Genomic DNA, 19,111 nt, shown 5'->3' on the forward strand with positions numbered 1-19,111 from the left:
TTGTCAAAAATCAAGTGATTATCTTATCTGTGGTCGTGCACGCAAAAGGAAGTCAAGTGGTGCCAACCCTAATAATTGCTCGGAGCAATGCTGAGCCGAGCGGAGCCGAGTTTGACCGAAGTCAGGAGTTTCGCACCCCTGACAAAAGTCAGAAATGATAGTCAAAGTCTGACAGTCGTACTTCACTCGCGAAACGCCCCGAACAAAACGATAAGTGACCGTGACGTCAAGGTCACTAGGAGTCCATCTTGAAGTATGGACTGTATGGAAAAAACAAGATAATTGCGTTTTTATCGGTGAAATATTGCGTTTATGTACATAGTTGCTATACAATCTTTTTTTGGATAAAATGTAAGGAATCGAATGATATCCTTACTTATTTCCTTCTTGGAAATTAAAAAAAACCTTAAATTTTGGAACTTTCAGGTCCTGTATTTTTGTATTATTTCGATATATTATTTTAATATCCACATTATTATGATAAATTGCTCATTTGCTATCTATTTTACTAGGTTTTGTTATAAAATTCAACATGTGTCATCATCCCTATTAGTTCCACGGGGTTAGCATTGCCCACAGCGAATCCATGTTTTTTTAGGGTTCCGTACCCAAAGGGTAAAACGGGACCCTATTACTAAGACTTCGCTGTCCGTCCGTCCGTCCGTCCATCCGTCCGTCCGTCCGTCCGTCCGTCCGTCTGTCTGTCACCAGTCTCACGAACCGTGATAGCTAGACAGTTGAAATTTTCACAGATGATGTATTTCTGTTGCCGCTATAACAACAAATACTAAAAACAGAATAAAATAAAGATTTAAATGGGGCTCCCATACAACAAACGTGATTTTTGACCAAAGTTAAGCAACGTCGGGAGTGGTCAGTACTTGGATGGGTGACCGTTTTTTTTTTTGCTTTTTTTTTTGTTTTTTTTTTATATGGTACGGAACCCTTCGTGCGCGAGTCCGACTCGCACTTGCCCGATTTTTTTAATCAACTAAGCAACCAAACAAGATTGTATGACAAATATGCTTTGTATAAGTCGTCGGGTGTAATTTTAATATTTTTTAAATTGGTATAAGATTTTTATTTTCGAGTGAGCAATGTTGCCCTAGGGCTAAAATAACCCAGATTTACGGTAATTTTCCCTTATAAGGTCAACAGGTCGGACGGTGGGTACACGACACAAACTTATTGCTTATGTGAGCATATTTATGCGACAAAACCGAGAAAACTCGCGATAACCTAAAAATAATACGAATAATTCGATTTTTCGAAGATATAATATTTTTGGTGTTCGGACCCTTAGCTTGGCCAGATTTTCTCCGTCCGTAGGTATTAAGCCCCTAAATTGTAAATATTGTAAATTGTAAATGTTAACCTAATCTGATAGCTCTATTTTACTATTACCTATTAAACATAATATAAAACATTTATAAATTCTTAGTAGATTTTTATTAAAGCGAGATAACGTTCTTGATAGTGTCAACCCTACCGCAAAAGTCCTGAAAGCGCGGGAATTTAACGCGAAGCCTCCGTTTTTCAGTCAGTGCCGACGCCGATTCCGACCTAGCTCCATCACCACGGTAAGTACTAAATAGTAAACCCCCCTTGAATGTAACTCCGCAACTGTGTTTGTTTACTTGTTTTTTTTTCTGATAGATTATATTGTAGTCTGGCTAATAAAAGTTGAACCTGCAAAAACGCGGCCATTACAAAAAATCTGATTGAACTGATTTGATTACAAGGATTGCATATTTTTTATACTTTTTATGATTTCTAGAATATAAAAAGTATGAAAATTATGAATTCTTGCAATCAAAGAGATGCCTGCTATAAATAATTTGAAATTGCCGCGTTTTTGCAGGTTCACCTTTCATTAGCCAGACTCTAGCTTGTTGTTAAAATTAATTGCATTTTAGTTTGATTTTCAAGTCAAACCCCCTTATTCATATAACTTTACGAGCCTGATTTAGGTAATTAATAGTAGATTTATGCCCTTGTTGTACACTCTACTTTTCACTTCGATTGCGAGGAAAATAATTATATTTTTCACGGCAATTTACACCACGAAATTGTCGTAAAGCGAAAGAACATAATACCAATAATACATAACCAATTCCCGCCAACTAACTTTTTTAATATTTTTTTTTAATTTTCAAGATGTGATCAGAGTTTCAGACGCTTGGTTTTCTGCCAAGTCAAACATTTCGGAGCATTTTTGAACGACAATCGACTCCTATTTTATGTGATTTACTAAATTTAATGACAGAAAACACGGATTTCTAATAAATTGTAGCAAAAATAAAATAATATAACAAGTTTTGTCATCTACACAATTTTATTGCTCAGTAAAATTGTGCAATATGTTTTAACTGTTTGGCTGTTGAGACCGATTACCTTAGTCTTAGAAGAAAATTTTACTTTTATGCTCTAGTCTAGAGCATAAAATAAAATGCGATTTTATGTCGTCTACGCACGACATAAAGGTGCACTTTTTGAGCATGAGAAGTGAAAATTATGTTTTATCCCTTTCTTACAAATACATAAGCCAAAATGACAGATAACGACAAACGATTATTAGCTAATTGAGGTTTATACTTAGCGCGTTTATGAATAAGGGGGTTAGACTTGAATTTCAGTACCATTTCATACCATCATTAATAGTATGAGGTGCCTATTAGCTACTTTCATAATGATTGTCACTGTGGCAAGGTACGAAATGGTACCTACTGAAATTAAATTCCTTGACCTATTTGATTTGTCTGATCGATCACGACACGACGTTAAAGTCTTCTTCTTCCTCGCGTTATCCCAGCATTTTGCCACGGCTCATGGGAGCCTGGGGTCCGCTTGACAACTAATCCCATGATTTGACGTAGGCACTAGTTTTTACGAAAGCAATTGCCATCTGACCTTCCAACCCAGAGGGGAAACTAGGCCTTATTGGGATTAGTCCGGTTTCCTCACGATGTTTTCCTTCAGTTTTAAAAGTATCTGTCACGGTTAAACATGACACACACGGTTAGACATATCTCTTTTTAAAGACAGATACCTACTTAGATAGCACGACAGTTGCAACGCCTGCACTGCAACTCTGCGACATCTACTTTAGCTGTCTGGGGCACGTATATTTCTTACACTTTTACTACTACTCTTTGATAGAGAGTATAATCATATCAATATCAAAACAGTAACAGATTTTAAAATCCGAATGCTGTACATGCGTTCGCTGACCCCACGGAATTTCACTATGGTCACGGTTGAGGCGGTGCGCCGCGGAAAATTTCCAGATAATTGGTCTAGTCTGACTATGAAAATTCATGTAACGTGTGGCCTACCACACTTTGGTTTATATTTACCGTCTTTTTCTAGTGACATTGAATCAATTCAATGACTGGCCAAAGCAAGTCGGAATGCATGAACCAATTCGATCGCGATAATATTAATAGAAACAGACCAAGAAAAGTCTGCAGCGATTTTGATAGCCCACGCAATTGCAAGTGTTATTTACACGTCATAATTTCAGCTGCTGCAGACTTTTCTTGGTCTAACTCTACCAAATAGTGTCGGTTTTCAGTCGGGAATTGATACCTTTTCATTATTACTAGCGAACCGCCCCGGCTTCGCACGGGTTACATAAAACCTTAACACATTAAATTAAACACCTAAACCTTCCTCATGAGTCACTCTATTGATATGTGAAACCCGCATGAAAATCCGTTCAGTAGTTTTAGAGTTTATCGCGAACATACATACACCAATGACGTATAAACATACACCCAAACAGACAGACGCGGCGGGGGACTTTGTTTTATAAGGTGTAGTGATGGTTCTACTCGTATGTTTGTTTGTTACATTGTTATTGTTTGTCAAAAATGTCCCGTCTGTGTCGCCATCGCTTATCGCTAATGTTTGCGGCTAATCAGATGAATCACTCGTCCCCGTGTCCATGTGATAATGATAATCTATTGATTACCCGTGACTTTTCGGTGTAAAATATTAAAGTAAAATACAATTTTCATGGTTGACATTTTTTAACGACTTCTACCCTTTCAAAGTCACGTGCGGAGTCTAGTTTTTATGTCTGACCACTAAAAATCGGAATACTGCAGGCGTATTATGGATAGCTTTATCAACGTGATAAAATAACTGTCACTTTTTAACACCGCGCGAATAAAAGTGACGGTCACCGTTTTATCGCGCTGTCACATAGACAAGAACGACCGTCATATGCGTACTGATATACTTTTAACTCTATTTTGTGTAATATTAACTCAAATATTATTTTTTATATTTACAGATCTCACCGACTAACTCAACATGTCTCTCGACGAGGTAAGGACGTGACCCTTATTGTCATTATTCATTAACCTTTCGGCTGAGCTCTTCCAACACTTTGACATGAAGCAACTAAAAGAATCGTCATTTAAATGAAATACAACCGTTGTTATTGCATAGCAATTATCTTAAAATGCATGGTTAGAAGCTATAGAATATACATACTGATGAAGAGAAAATGGTCAGTGTTAGCGACGCTACGACAAGACGCGGATAATTATAAGTTAGATTAAGATCAAATTCGATTAAGACTGTATTCTCAATAAAGATTTATTTGATAGGTAGGGAAAACCGCGATTAGATTGTCAGTAGTCATAAGTATTCAAAATATCCGTTATTTAACTCGTAGGTTCGTAATAAGTTTTAGGTCACCCAGTAAGTTAGGAAAAAACATGGTTAAACCTATTTCCCAATTCCCAAGTAATCACTTAAACTTAGTAAAATAATGTAGGCTCTGTCATTGGTTAACCAAAGAAAGGCGGATCAAGACAAGGAAGTCTCAATATGAAAGGGACAGAATGACCGCTTCTCATTGGTCGGCCAAATTCGAGCTCAGCGCTCCGATACAGCGTAATTTTCACTTAGAAACATACACGTTTCATTAATTAATTCGTAACCTGTTAAAGTTACATCATAACAATATTTGTAGATATTATAGGTCGTTAGCCTAGTCACCTAGTTAGATAAGAATCATAAGGCAGTCACAGGTAGACAAAGGCCTGCGAGTCGGCAAAAGGGCCATAAACCATCCATTGTATTCATTTCGGCCGCTTTCCTATCTATTGTAAGCCAAGTCGTAAGGACTAGTGAACTTGTTATCGTTTGTTTTTATAACTAATGAACGTAGTTAACTATTTGTAATAGTTTTAAGTCAGTAATTAATCGGATGTATGTAATATGAGTCGCAGAACGATAGCGGGATAATGAAAATTCACCCGAAAATGACCGTATGACGTAAGCGACCAATCACAGGCCGATTAATTCCGCGAATTAAGACATGATTTTATCTCCCTATCGTAGGTGACTCTCTTTCTTGATTTTTCGTATAAAAGTAAGACGGAACCGCTTCGGATCGTACAGTACACCAGGAGCAGCCGAAAAGGAAAAACCAAAAGGAAGAAAACCAAAGGAAGAAAACCAAGGAAGACCTGAGGGATCCGAAGCTGTACCGCCTAATCGTTGTAGGAGTATTTTTATATTTGTACCGCGTAATAAAAGTCAGTTTTTTTTTAAATCGTGTAGTTTATTCTTTATCGCGAGGCGGTTGAAGATATTCGTCGAGGGCTTCGCACATGGGCATCTAGTAGGCTGGGGCGACTGCGGTTTCGAGCGAGGCGCCAGTAGACCAGTTACCTTCTCCAACTGCTATCGTCGGCTATATTGGGCGTTGAGAGTTCAATATTTTCTGGTCCTTCGAGCCGGATCTACTGTCAGCGCACCGGGACGTCGTGCTCAAGTCTACACTTGCTGCGAAGAAACGTCACAAATGACCGATAAAATGGTCGGTACGCGTTCGCGAAAGGCTGCGTCGATGCAGAGCGACGAAGATAGGCGGCGTTACCTAGCGGAGGGCGCGGCAGCGGCTCAGAGGGCTGCCCGCGCGGACGCCGAGAGGTCAGAGGGCGCCGAGGCGGCGCGCCCCCTCCTCACCCCTGTAACGTCGTCCGACGCGCTCAGCGAGCGTCCGCGCGCGGCTAGCGCCGAGCCGTTTGGCGTAGCGGCCGCACCACAACACTCCCTCAGGGCGGACGACTTCACGAGGCCACCGGGGTCTCCCTCGCAAGTAAATACACTGCTGTGGAGCAGAGAGCTCCGCAAGCGGTTACGACGACTTGCGAGGCCCACACCGTTACCACTGCGACGGGCGAGAACGAAACTTAAGGACGTCGCAGCTACGCAGCAGGGAGGCACTATGGAGTCGAGCACTCCGTATGCACCTGCCCCTACTCAGTCCGTGCACTCATGCGCTAGTACGGTCATCGAGGCAAGGCTATCTCAAGTGGAGCTTGAGGCGAGCGAACGTCTAGCAGAAATTCAGCGAAAAGAGTTGCGGATCGAAGCCGACTTAATAAAGAAGAGGCTAGAGGCGCAGAAATCACAGATTATAGCGGAAGGAAGCACGGGCGCAGTCTCAGATGCGGGTGACATCGAGCCACAACAGAAACGAATCCTGAAGTGGATGGACGACTCTCAGGATGACAAGACTATAACCGAGCCAGTTAAGAAGAGGTTAGCCAACGAGCCACCACCGGACTACGAGACTCCTAGACGGCCTCTGCGGGACGAGCGACATATGCGACGCCGCTCACCGAGCCGCGTGGAACGTCAACGGCGATCGGAATCGCCACCGGAGGAGCCCCGTACGCCGCACACGGCGCGTACGCAACACACGCAGGAAGGCACAGTTGCGGAGTCTATGCTGCATTTGTTCGAGAAGATGCAGATGGCGGCTCGTCCGGCACCTAAAGATATCTTCGAGCTACCTCACTTCTATGGAGATGTGAGCGAATGGCGAAGCTTTTACAATACCTACATCGAGACATCGAAGCGCTACAAGTTCACCGACTACGAGAACGTTGCAAGACTGCGTATGGCGTTACGCGGGGACGCTAAGATGTGCGTGTCACATGTCCTGTCTACAGCTACTCGTCCAGACATGGTTATACGTATTTTGAAGAAGCAGTTTGGCCGAAGCGAGGTGCTTTTGGATAAAGCAATCGAGGACCTACGAAGACTGCCACCGTTGGGGCCGAGCGCGAACGACCTCAATACGTTTGCGATCAAGATTATGAACGTCGTATCTACTATCATGGACATAGATAGAAGACACTACGCCGACAACCCGATGCTGATACGGGAAGTAACCGATCGATTATCGCCTCATCTACGAAGCAGATGGTGCGACTACGCCAACAGACATCGCGATACTGACGACCCCGAGATCCTGCAGTTGGCTGATTTTCTGATGGAAGAGAGCGAGCTAGAGATGTCATTCTGTCACGCGCGCGCACCAGCGAAGCGCGCGCAGGGACCGATGACAGCACCGTACGCGCGCGCGCCTGGCGCTAGACTGAACGCGCCCGCGCCGCGCTATCCCATCCCCACTCCAGCTCCGGCCGCAAATCGATGCAGCGGAGGGCAGAAGGCGACGTATGCGGCTCGACAAATCACAGCGAAGAGCACGTGTTTGTACTGCGGTGGCAATCACATTACTACAGATTGTCGCAAGCTGGCCGCACAGAGTATAGGCGCTAGATGGGAATGGGCAAGACTCAATCGTATATGCTTCAGATGTATGGACGCGAAACATTTGAAGTCGCAATGCAACGCGAAAGGGTGCGGCGTGACAGGCTGCCCGCACACGCATCACCGTTTGCTGCACACCGAGCCTACACAGGCGAACAACAGCAGTGGGGCTACAATAGCGGTAGCTCAGTCGACGCATCGAGCGGTCGCCTCACCGAGAGTGACGTCATCGTTTGCGGCAGCGGCCGAAACGGAGTCGCGGCCTACAGAACGAGAGGACAACGATCCGCGCGTCTACGTGTCGTCAACCCCAAACTTCAACGTGCTACTGAAGGTGCTGCCTGTAACAGTCACGGGGCCGAAGGGTACGGCTCAAATATTCGCTTTCCTCGACGACGGGTCAACGCTTTCCATGATAGATCAAGACGTCGCAGATGAAATCGGAGCAGTAGGCGAAGACGAACCTCTCTGTCTACGTGGGATAAGAAACCTGAAGCACACATCTATCACGCAAACTGTAAAGGCGCAAGTGGGACCGCTGCGAGGAGGCACCGTGCACGAGATCGTCATGAAGACCGTAGAAGGACTTGGCATACGATCGCAATCACTCAACAAGGCCGAATTGATGAAGCACAAACACTTAGAAGATTTGGGCGACGAATGCTACGTGGGTACAGGAGTACCGCAGATGCTGATTGGAGGCGATTTCTGCCACCTGAAGACTCCCATCGAGATCAGGCAGGGCGGAGAGGACGAGCCTTGCGCAATGAAGACACCCTTGGGTTGGGTATTTTTTGGGCGAATGCCGCGCATCATTCGCACGATCGAGCAAACCGTACTTCATTGCCGCACAGAGGACGACGAATTAATCGATCAAGTTAAGAAGCATTGGTCGATCGAAGCGTTAGGAGTAACGAATAAAGAAAACGTCAGTCCGAGCGATCAGCGAGCCATCGACATTTTCAACGCTACGGTACGCAAGACTGCAGGGGGCCGGTACGAGGTCGGTCAACTGTGGGCGTCGGACAACGTGAAGCTACCACCGAGTTACGTAATGGCGCGGTCGAGGCTACACAACTTGGAGATGAAAATGCGGCGCAACAAGGACTTCGCTGAAGACTACGAAGCCCAAATTCAGAAGTTACTACAGAAAGGATACGCGGAACGTATCATGGAGCCGCCGCAGACCGACCGAACCTGGTTTTTGCCGCACTTTAATGTATTTAATTTAAATAAAGGCAAAGGAAGAGCCGTTTTTGACTGCGCGGCAAAAAGTCAAGGAAATAGTCTGAATGACTATATTTTATCGGGGCCAGACCTACTACGAAGCCTATTAGGAATTTTGCTACGATTCCGCGAATGGAATTTCGCGGTGGTCGCGGACATACAAGAAATGTTCCTGCAAATTCAAATGCGAGAAGAAGATCAACAGAGCCAACTCTTCCTGTGGCGCGGCACTAGAAGAGATATGGAGCCCCAGGTGTACAAACTAAACAGAGTTTGTTTTGGCAACGTGTCATCGCCTTTCCTCGCGCATTCGGTGCGTAATAGGAACGCGCTCGACAACCAGGACAAATATCCGGACGCGGTCTACGACATCCACAATAATCATTATATGGACGATTACGTGGCATCGTACGAGACCGAGGATGAGCTGCTACGAGTATCGCAACAAGTGCGAGACTCGCACGCGGAGGGCAGTTTTCATCTACGAGGCTACGCGAGCAACAGTACGCGAATGCTGGCAAGCGTCGAGCACTCACTACACGCAGCGCAAGGACCGACGCATCTGGGCGAAGGTCAACCCACAGTTCTAGGCATGACGTGGGACCCTAGGACGGACACTCTGGGCTACAACACGAAAATGCTGCGAGTTCCCGAGGCTGTGAAGACGCAAGAACGGCCGCCGACAAAAAGGGAACTTCTCAGCGCGATAATGTCCATATACGACCCCATGGGACTTATCGCTCACTACGTCATCAGCGCTAAAATGATATTTCAGCGAGTTTGGACAAAAGGCACTACGTGGGACGCACCGCTACCAGATAAAGAAGCTGAAGACTTTTTTCAGTGGCAGAACGCACTGAAACACGTAGCGGCGCTACGCATACCTAGAAGGTATGAGTCACCGGGCGGAGCTACGAGATACACGTTACACGTTTTTACCGACGCGTCAACTGAAGCCTATTGCGCCGTGGCGTATTGGCGTATCGAGAACAAAGAAGATGTACGAGTCAGCCTAGCAGCGGGCAAAAGCAGAGTTTGCCCCCTGAAAGTATTGTCAGTACCACGACTAGAGCTTACAGCCGCAGTAATCGGAGTTCGATTGGCCGAGACGATTAAAAAGGAGCAACGATACAACGTCAAGAAAATTATCTACTGGACGGACTCTCGAGTATTGCTAGGATGGATCAAAGACGACGCAAGAAACTACAAGCCGTTCGTGTCGCACCGTTTGGCTGAAATAGCTGAAAAATCGGACCGGCGGGCGTGGATGTACGTGCCAACCGACGTGAACCCCGCAGACCACGCTACGAGAGGGAAGCCGGCGAGGAAAATCACCGCTCACGACGAATGGTACAAAGGACCGTCATTTCTTCACCGACCAGAAGTGGAGTGGCCGAGTCAAGAAATAGGCAGACCGACTGAAGACCTTCCTGAAAGGAAAAGCGGAGTCACAGTAGAGACTACGTTATCTATTACTACGTCAAAGTCAGATCCGTCGAGCGTGCTACCTGACATACGACGCTTCAGTAATTACGATAGGCTAATGAATTCGACGGCCTACGTTCTACTTTTCATAGATAAGATGAAAAATAAGAACAAGACGCTGCAGCTGCAAGTGAACCACATAAAGCGAGCCGAGCATATGTGGCTACAGAATAGCCAACGAAGAAGTTTCCCGGACGAGCTGCGCACTCTAAGCGCAGGACGCGATTTGGATAAGAAATCGCGAATATACAATCTAGCACCCGAGCTGTGCGACGACGGCGTGCTGCGAATGAAGACGAGGTTAGGAAACGCTCCAGTGTTGTACACATCGGTACGACCCGTAATATTAGACGGCAAGGACTCATTTACCAGACTAATGGTCCAACGCGCACACAGGCGAATGGCGCACATTCATAACGAGGCAGTGGTAAATCAGCTACGACAACATTACTGGATATTACAACTGCGACCTACTGTGAAAGCTGTAGCGCGAGACTGCGCGCTGTGTAAGCTACGTCGAGCTTCACCGCGAGCGCAGCCCCTTGGCGATCTACCACCCGAGCGGCTACAGGCTTACCAGAGGCCATTCACCTACACCGCGCAAGACTACCTCGGGCCTATGTACGTGACCATAGGACGACGACGAGAGAAACGCTGGGTGTGTCTGTACACATGCCTAGTAACTCGGGCTATTCACCTCGAAACTGTACATAGCCTGTCTACGGATAGCGCTCTACTGGCGCTAAGGCGCTTCGCCGCACGAAGAGGATGGCCGAGCGTTATGTATAGCGATAACGCAACCTGCTTCAAGGCGGCATCGAACGAGCTGCGCGAGGCCTACAGGCAATGGCTTCCGCAATTGCAACACTACGGCGTGCAGCGACGAATGGATTGGAAATTCATTCCCCCCGGCAACCCATCTGCAGGCGGAGCTTGGGAGCGAATGGTACGCACCGTGAAGACAGCGATGCTCTATACCTTCAACACTAGAGCACCGAAAACCGAAGTGTTCGAGACTCTACTGGCAGAGATCGAGAATATCGTTAACAGAAGGCCGTTAACACACGTGAACGTCGACCCAGAGAGCGAAGAAAGTCTCACACCTGCGCACTTTCTTCTACTTCATAACGCTAACTTACCTATGATTGGCGCTTACGAGGAAAACGACAAGCGACAATGGAGGGCTGCCCAGGCGCTAGCAGACCACTTCTGGCGGCGCTGGACCAAGGAGTACTTTCCACTGCTGGCACCACGCAAATCATCCGACGACGGAGGGCGACAGATCCAGCCGGGAGATGTTGTCATCATTTCTGAACCCAACGGACCACGCAGCGTGTGGCCTAAAGGAGTCGTCGAGACCGTCTATCATGGACCCGACGGGAGGGTTCGCTCCGCAGACGTCAGAACGAGGCACGGGACGCTACGCAGGCCGAGCTGCAAGCTGGCGGTCATCGCGTCGCAACCCATGCACCAGGAGTCTTCGACTGCGGGGACAAAATGTTAGCGACGCTACGACAAGACGCGGATAATTATAAGTTAGATTAAGATCAAATTCGATTAAGACTGTATTCTCAATAAAGATTTATTTGATAGGTAGGGAAAACCGCGATTAGATTGTCAGTAGTCATAAGTATTCAAAATATCCGTTATTTAACTCGTAGGTTCGTAATAAGTTTTAGGTCACCCAGTAAGTTAGGAAAAAACATGGTTAAACCTATTTCCCAATTCCCAAGTAATCACTTAAACTTAGTAAAATAATGTAGGCTCTGTCATTGGTTAACCAAAGAAAGGCGGATCAAGACAAGGAAGTCTCAATATGAAAGGGACAGAATGACCGCTTCTCATTGGTCGGCCAAATTCGAGCTCAGCGCTCCGATACAGCGTAATTTTCACTTAGAAACATACACGTTTCATTAATTAATTCGTAACCTGTTAAAGTTACATCATAACAATATTTGTAGATATTATAGGTCGTTAGCCTAGTCACCTAGTTAGATAAGAATCATAAGGCAGTCACAGGTAGACAAAGGCCTGCGAGTCGGCAAAAGGGCCATAAACCATCCATTGTATTCATTTCGGCCGCTTTCCTATCTATTGTAAGCCAAGTCGTAAGGACTAGTGAACTTGTTATCGTTTGTTTTTATAACTAATGAACGTAGTTAACTATTTGTAATAGTTTTAAGTCAGTAATTAATCGGATGTATGTAATATGAGTCGCAGAACGATAGCGGGATAATGAAAATTCACCCGAAAATGACCGTATGACGTAAGCGACCAATCACAGGCCGATTAATTCCGCGAATTAAGACATGATTTTATCTCCCTATCGTAGGTGACTCTCTTTCTTGATTTTTCGTATAAAAGTAAGACGGAACCGCTTCGGATCGTACAGTACACCAGGAGCAGCCGAAAAGGAAAAACCAAAAGGAAGAAAACCAAAGGAAGAAAACCAAGGAAGACCTGAGGGATCCGAAGCTGTACCGCCTAATCGTTGTAGGAGTATTTTTATATTTGTACCGCGTAATAAAAGTCAGTTTTTTTTTAAATCGTGTAGTTTATTCTTTATCGCGAGGCGGTTGAAGATATTCGTCGAGGGCTTCGCACATGGGCATCTAGTAGGCTGGGGCGACTGCGGTTTCGAGCGAGGCGCCAGTAGACCAGTTACCTTCTCCAACTGCTATCGTCGGCTATATTGGGCGTTGAGAGTTCAATAGTCAGTTATGACTGGCCACCGACCAATAACTAGCCACCCTAAACTAAAATATTGTACGCTTTTGTATGGAGAACATAAATATTTTGTACCACCTTTGTAAACCTCACCCATAACAATACAATAAATATTATTTGATTTTGATTTTTGAAAAATAAATTCTATTCACCTGTAAACAGAATTCATTTTAGTGTATTAGGTTTCAATAACTGGCCACCCCTCAATAACTAGCCACCTTATACTAAAATGAATTCTGTTTATAGGTGAATATAATTCATTTTTAGTTTAGGGTGGCCAGTTATTGACGAATTACTTTCTAGTCAAAAATTCTGAAAGTGTCACACAGAGTGTGAAAATGTAATTTGCTGAGCCATTCCAAACTTGGCCACGTCAAAATCACTGCAATGTTAGATACCTATGCTATATACTGCTGCAAAGGCGGACTCTAAATCTAAATCCCACCATTCATTGACATATTTGTCCACTAAAAACATCAGTTACTGTCAGACAAATCTGACATATAAATTACTAGATTATTGGATTCATGTCGAATTTTATAATCAAGAAAATAACAAACATACCTAATACTCCAAGGTAATCGATCGTTTATCATTGATTTATTCATAGTGATTGATAAAGTACTTATGCGATAAGACAAAATAAATGAAATTGAGGTATTAACCGTGACATAAATTTTTACAGTTGTCGATTCTAGATATAGGTATCATTATTTTATCGATTTTTTTAGAACCAAATGCATAGAAAATTAGATAGAAATCTTTATTGCCTCCAAGTTTGACAATTTGAACTGCATGTTATCTAACATATTGTAACTGTTCTGAACTGTTTAAATAAATTATTATATTAAACAGCTCACAAAACATACCAATGCGTATCTTGTAAAAAGAGTTCATCTAAGATCCTACAGCTTTTTAGATTGCGTAATTAAACATTAATAATTTCCGTTACAGCAATTCAAACAAGTCGCTGACTCCGTAAGGAACTGGAAGACCAAGCCCTCCGACTCCGAGAACCTCGCCATCTACTCCCTGTACAAGCAGGCCATCGCCGGAGACGTCAACATCCGTAAGTATACATCAGTGAAACATCCGTTAAGCACAAGACAAAGTCCGCCTTTAAGAACCCCTGTACTCTCTGTACAAGCAGGTTATCGCCGGAGATGTCAACATCCGTAAGTATCCGGATACATCAGTGAAACATCCGTTAAACACAAGACAACGCTAGCATTTAAAACCCCCTGTACTCTCTGTTCAAGCAGGCCATCGCCGGAGACGTCAATAGAATGGAATAGAAAGTAATTTATTCGATAAAGCACACATACACAGGACAAAAAGATGAAATATCCGTCAATATCTGTATCTGTATCTTAATAGTAAGTAAGTATCCGGAATTCCGGATACATCCGTTAAACACAAGACCAAGCCCGCGGACGCCAAGAACCTCGCCCTGTACTAGTTTACTGTATTCCTTGTACAAGCAGGTCGTCGCTGGAGACGTCAACATCCATAAATATCAGAATAACAGTCACATCCGTGAAACATACTAACTACCCAAAAATTGAGCATGCGTTATTACGTTTGTGTAGCTCTAGTGCATTTGGGTTTAGATTTAGTTATATCCTCAATAATCTAATTCTTTTAGGTATTAAAACAACATGTTACACATCAAACTCTTGTCATTAGATTATTATTGTGCGTAAATATATTCTAACGTTTTCCGCTATATTTATGTTTGTCACGTCACAAAAACAAGTTTTGAGTTACCTAAGTAATCTTATAATATAATAAAAATCTATTTTTAGCTTCTAACGTAAATCTGACGCCATAATCGTAGATATAATTATAGATCGGGGTGATCTTGACTATCATTATAGACAATATAAATATTAACTACATTATAAAAAAAACATTAAGATACGTCCCACCACAGTGCAACAAGGACTTTGTTTCTACAGCCTTAATGACATGGCTGAAAGTTAACATAATATAATAGTAGATTGTACAACAAGGGCATAAAGTGACCCATTTTTACCCGAGGCAATTTTTTGGTCTGAGCGAAGCGAAGACCAAAATAGTAGACGAGGTTAAAAATGGACATTTATGCCCTTGTTGTACACTCTGCTTTTCACTTCGATTGCGAGGAAAATGAAATTATATTTTTCACGGCAATTTACACCACGAAATTGTCGTAAAGCGAAAGAACATAATACATAACCAATTCCCGCCAACTAACATTTAAATTTTTTTTTTTCAACATGTGATCAGAGTTTCAGACGCTTGGTTTTCTGCCAAGTCAAACATTTCGGAGCATTTTTGAACGATAATCGGCTCCTATTTTATGTGATTTACTAAATTTAATGACAGAAAATACGGATTTCTAATAAATTGTAGCAAAAATAAAATAATATAACAAGTTTTGTCATCTACACAATTTTATTGGTCAGTAAAATTGTGCAATATGTTTTAACTGTTTGGCTGTTGAGACCGATTACCTTAGTCTTAGAAGAAAATTTTAGTTTTATGCTCTAGAGCATAAAATGCGATTTTATGTCGTCTACGCACGACATAAAGGTGCACTTTTTAAGCATGAGAAGTGAAAACACCATTAGCAACTGTTGTATACATACAATCTAAAAGCAATAATTTCATAGTAGGTCGCATACTTCTGTTGTTTCTCCAATAAAAAAAATATACATATATTGAGTATAGTCTGTAGATTCGTAACAGACCCCGAACTGCTAATCCTTTGTCTATTGTTAAGTAAAACCACACGTGCTACTTACCTGCAAAAAAGGGTCTTAATTATTCTAATCGGCACCTGAGCGCGGGCTAGTCCAACGCCCAAAAAACCAGTATAGGTGCGATAACGCGCCTTCGTTACGCATCTCGATGACACATTTTAGACTGGTTCGACTCGCCAGCACTCAGTAACCGTAGAGAATTACACGACCCTTTTTTTACAGGTAGAGGCACGTGCGGTTTTACTTAACAATAGACAAAGGATTAGCGGCTCGGGTCCACTTACAAATCTACAGACTATACCATTTTAATATTTCGTAAAAAGACATGGCTAGCTCTCAAGTCCCGTTTGTGCAAGATACCATCTCAAGCTAAACAAACGCATTATGCATCTACTGACTTTACATGTAAGAGGCCTTTCTCTGAGAATATCTCTACGGTCTAGTTAGAATAGAATAGAATACCATTTATTTCAGTATAAGTACACAGTTATACAATACATACACAGAAAGAAAGAAAAAAATGTCTTATAACTAACTTGTACACTGTAACTACACTGAAAAAGGTGAACACTCAGCATAATGCCGGGTCCTACTGGAGTAATTGCCACGACTTTTAAAATATTTAGTTAAATATGTGAAGTTCGTGTTAATTTGACGCAAATGTAGACATATTTTCAGATAATTTTCTAGACGTTATTATTTGTTCTGGCATTTTCCAAATGGAAAGTATTCGGATAGTTTCAATTAGTACCTATGTACGGTCAAGGAATTTAATTTCAGTACCAATTAGTACCTTGTCACAGTGACAATAGTATGACGTCCCTAGCGACTTTCATATTGATTGTCACTGTGACAAGGTACCACATGGTACGGAAATTAAATTCTTTGATCGTAGTTAGATAAAAGGTACCTATGTCTTGCAAGAAAAAATGTACTTATCTACTTAATTATCACCGGTCACTATCTATTTCCTAGACTACTTAGTGTTTTAAGGACAGCCTTGCTGCTTGCACTAGGTCTTTAATCAATTTCATGAGTACTCGACATAGCCACTTGAATGTAACTCATTGGTACACGTATATTTATTAGTCACCTTTGTGTGCTTGTGAAGCTGGTCTCCTACAATATTATCATTGCGTCAGACACAATAGACCAATTATACAATAATTATAAGTTGATTGTTGAGATGAGCAAGTCTATTGCATCCACTAGTTTATTTTATAATCTCTTCTGCATAGATTGGTACGGATTTAAATAAGTTTTTTTCATATATGTAGATTTTTATTTCCAATAAGTACGTAGTATTTAATCATCAATGTTAAATGTACTTGCCGTAAATTTTAGATCCTAAAGTTATTAGCGTATTTTTTTTTTGGAAAACTGTACCATAACGTCCTGTACCAGTACTCTCTTTGGATCTTGAATAGTGTCCGATAATTTCTTCCGATCGTCTTCATTAATTTATAGGAAAAATTGGTCCTAAAATTACCCAATTTGACAGTAGGATGAGGTGGCCAACAATGAACCACCAAAAGTTTGAACCTTCATAAATCAGTCCTATTGATTTTTAACGAAATTTTCTTTTTTCAGCTGAACCCAGCGGCGTCGTAGAGAAGGCCAAGTGGAAGGCGTGGAGCGGTCGCAAGGGTATCTCTGCCGATGACGCCAAGAAGCAGTACATCGACCTTGCCCAGCAATATGCGGGCAAATACGCCTGAATCTTAGTTTAAGTTTATTTGTTAAGAATTTGTTACTAATAAAATAATAACTTAACTTTACAGCGCGTTTTTCGAATTCTAACCCATTCCTAGTCGCTCGTCTTGTTGAACTTGTTTGTGAATCGGTTAAGAAATGCGTTTTATATAGGTGGGATTTTTGAAGTGAAAACTTCTTTAGCGGCGCTGGGCACTTTTTGAGGTGGGGAAAAAATGATAAACTCTGAAAGGGACTCGGAAACAGTGGTAGCACCCCTAGAGACTTTTGTTCAGGACTCTGAAATCTATAACATATCAAAATTACAAGATATTTAACTGAAACCACATTTTCTATACTTTAGGTCCGGGGTATTCAGTATTCACTATTCAGTATATTTATTGCATCATCATGTTGTTTTTACAAGGTGTTAAGGTATTTCACAAACAAACAAACAAACAAACAATTTATTTATTTGCAAAAAAGGGTAATTACAGGTCTTATTGTTATACAGTATTATGTTCCACCTTTTCAGCTGTATACAAACAGCATGCAAATCCATAAAGGCATCTTAAAAAATATGTAGTTACATTTGAAAGCTTTAACATTTTATTAAAATTATCAAATACTTTATAATTACCTACAGCCATTTATATAGTTTTAACCATAACCAAATCGATTACAGATAACATTTATTTACAAATTTACACAGGTCGTTACTTAATCTACGTTATTTAAAAAATCTTGTATACTATAGAAACACCGATCAAGAAGCCAATTTCTTAAAGTTTGCTTAAACTCATTGCCTTCGAGAGCTTTTATTTGAACAGGCAACTTGTTAAAGATCACAATACTCATATTAAAAGCATTTTTTTTATAAATGCTGGTCATACATCGTGGCTGATTGAGGAAATTTTTATATTGTGGTCGTGGATTAGCACAAAACAAGTCTGAACGCTTTACGAAATAATTTGGAAATTGCTTAACAAAAGTACAAATTTTTAATATATATATGCAAGCCAAAGGCAAGATGTTGAACTGTTTAAACAAAGGTCTACAACTGCTGTCTACAGGAGCATTTGCAATTACACGTATACATCTCTTTTGAAGCTTGAATGCCCTTTCAACATCCACAGAGTTACCCCATAGGATGAGGCCGTAGTTGAGAATGGATGCTACATGACCATGATAAGCTACAAGTGCAGCTTCACGAGATACAGAATCGCGTAACTTTCTTAAGGCAAATACAAAACGATCGAGCCTTGAACATATTGATGTTATATGTTCTTTCCAATTTAGATAAGAGTCGATATATAAACCTAAAAATTTAATTGAGTCAGTTTTCTGAAGAGCAGCACCGTCAAGGTTGATATTAAGATGAGGAGGGGTTGCCCCATATGAATGGAATTGCATGTATTGAGTTTTGGATAAATTTATGAGAAGGTTGTTATTAGTTATCCAATTATTAATGTCAGTCAAGGCTTTATTAACATCTGCCTCATATGAACACGGATCTTGACTCCTTACTATAATAGTTGTATCGTCCGCAAAAAGTATGGATTTGGGCTGTGTGGCTTTAGGAAGATCGTTTATAAATATTAAAAATAACAGTGGACCTAAATTACTACCCTGCGGTACTCCTGAGACTACATTAC

The 19,111-nt window shown here is 42.1% G+C and overlaps 1 protein-coding gene across 1 annotated transcript; it reads left to right on the forward strand.

Moving 5' to 3' along the window:
- The first annotated feature begins 1,522 nt into the window (after positions 1–1,522).
- Positions 1,523–17,542, forward strand: LOC134793200 (putative acyl-CoA-binding protein). The gene is made up of 4 exons (XM_063764780.1): positions 1,523–1,580; positions 4,298–4,332; positions 13,975–14,089; positions 17,355–17,542. Exons 2-4 carry the CDS (start codon positions 4,318–4,320, stop codon positions 17,480–17,482), a joined length of 258 nt encoding a protein of 85 aa, XP_063620850.1. The 5' UTR covers positions 1,523–1,580; positions 4,298–4,317; the 3' UTR covers positions 17,483–17,542.
- The last annotated feature ends 1,569 nt before the right edge of the window (positions 17,543–19,111 follow it).

The sequence above is a fragment of the Cydia splendana genome, chromosome 8 (assembly GCF_910591565.1).
Source record: "Cydia splendana chromosome 8, ilCydSple1.2, whole genome shotgun sequence".
Taxonomy (NCBI): domain Eukaryota; kingdom Metazoa; phylum Arthropoda; class Insecta; order Lepidoptera; family Tortricidae; genus Cydia; species Cydia splendana.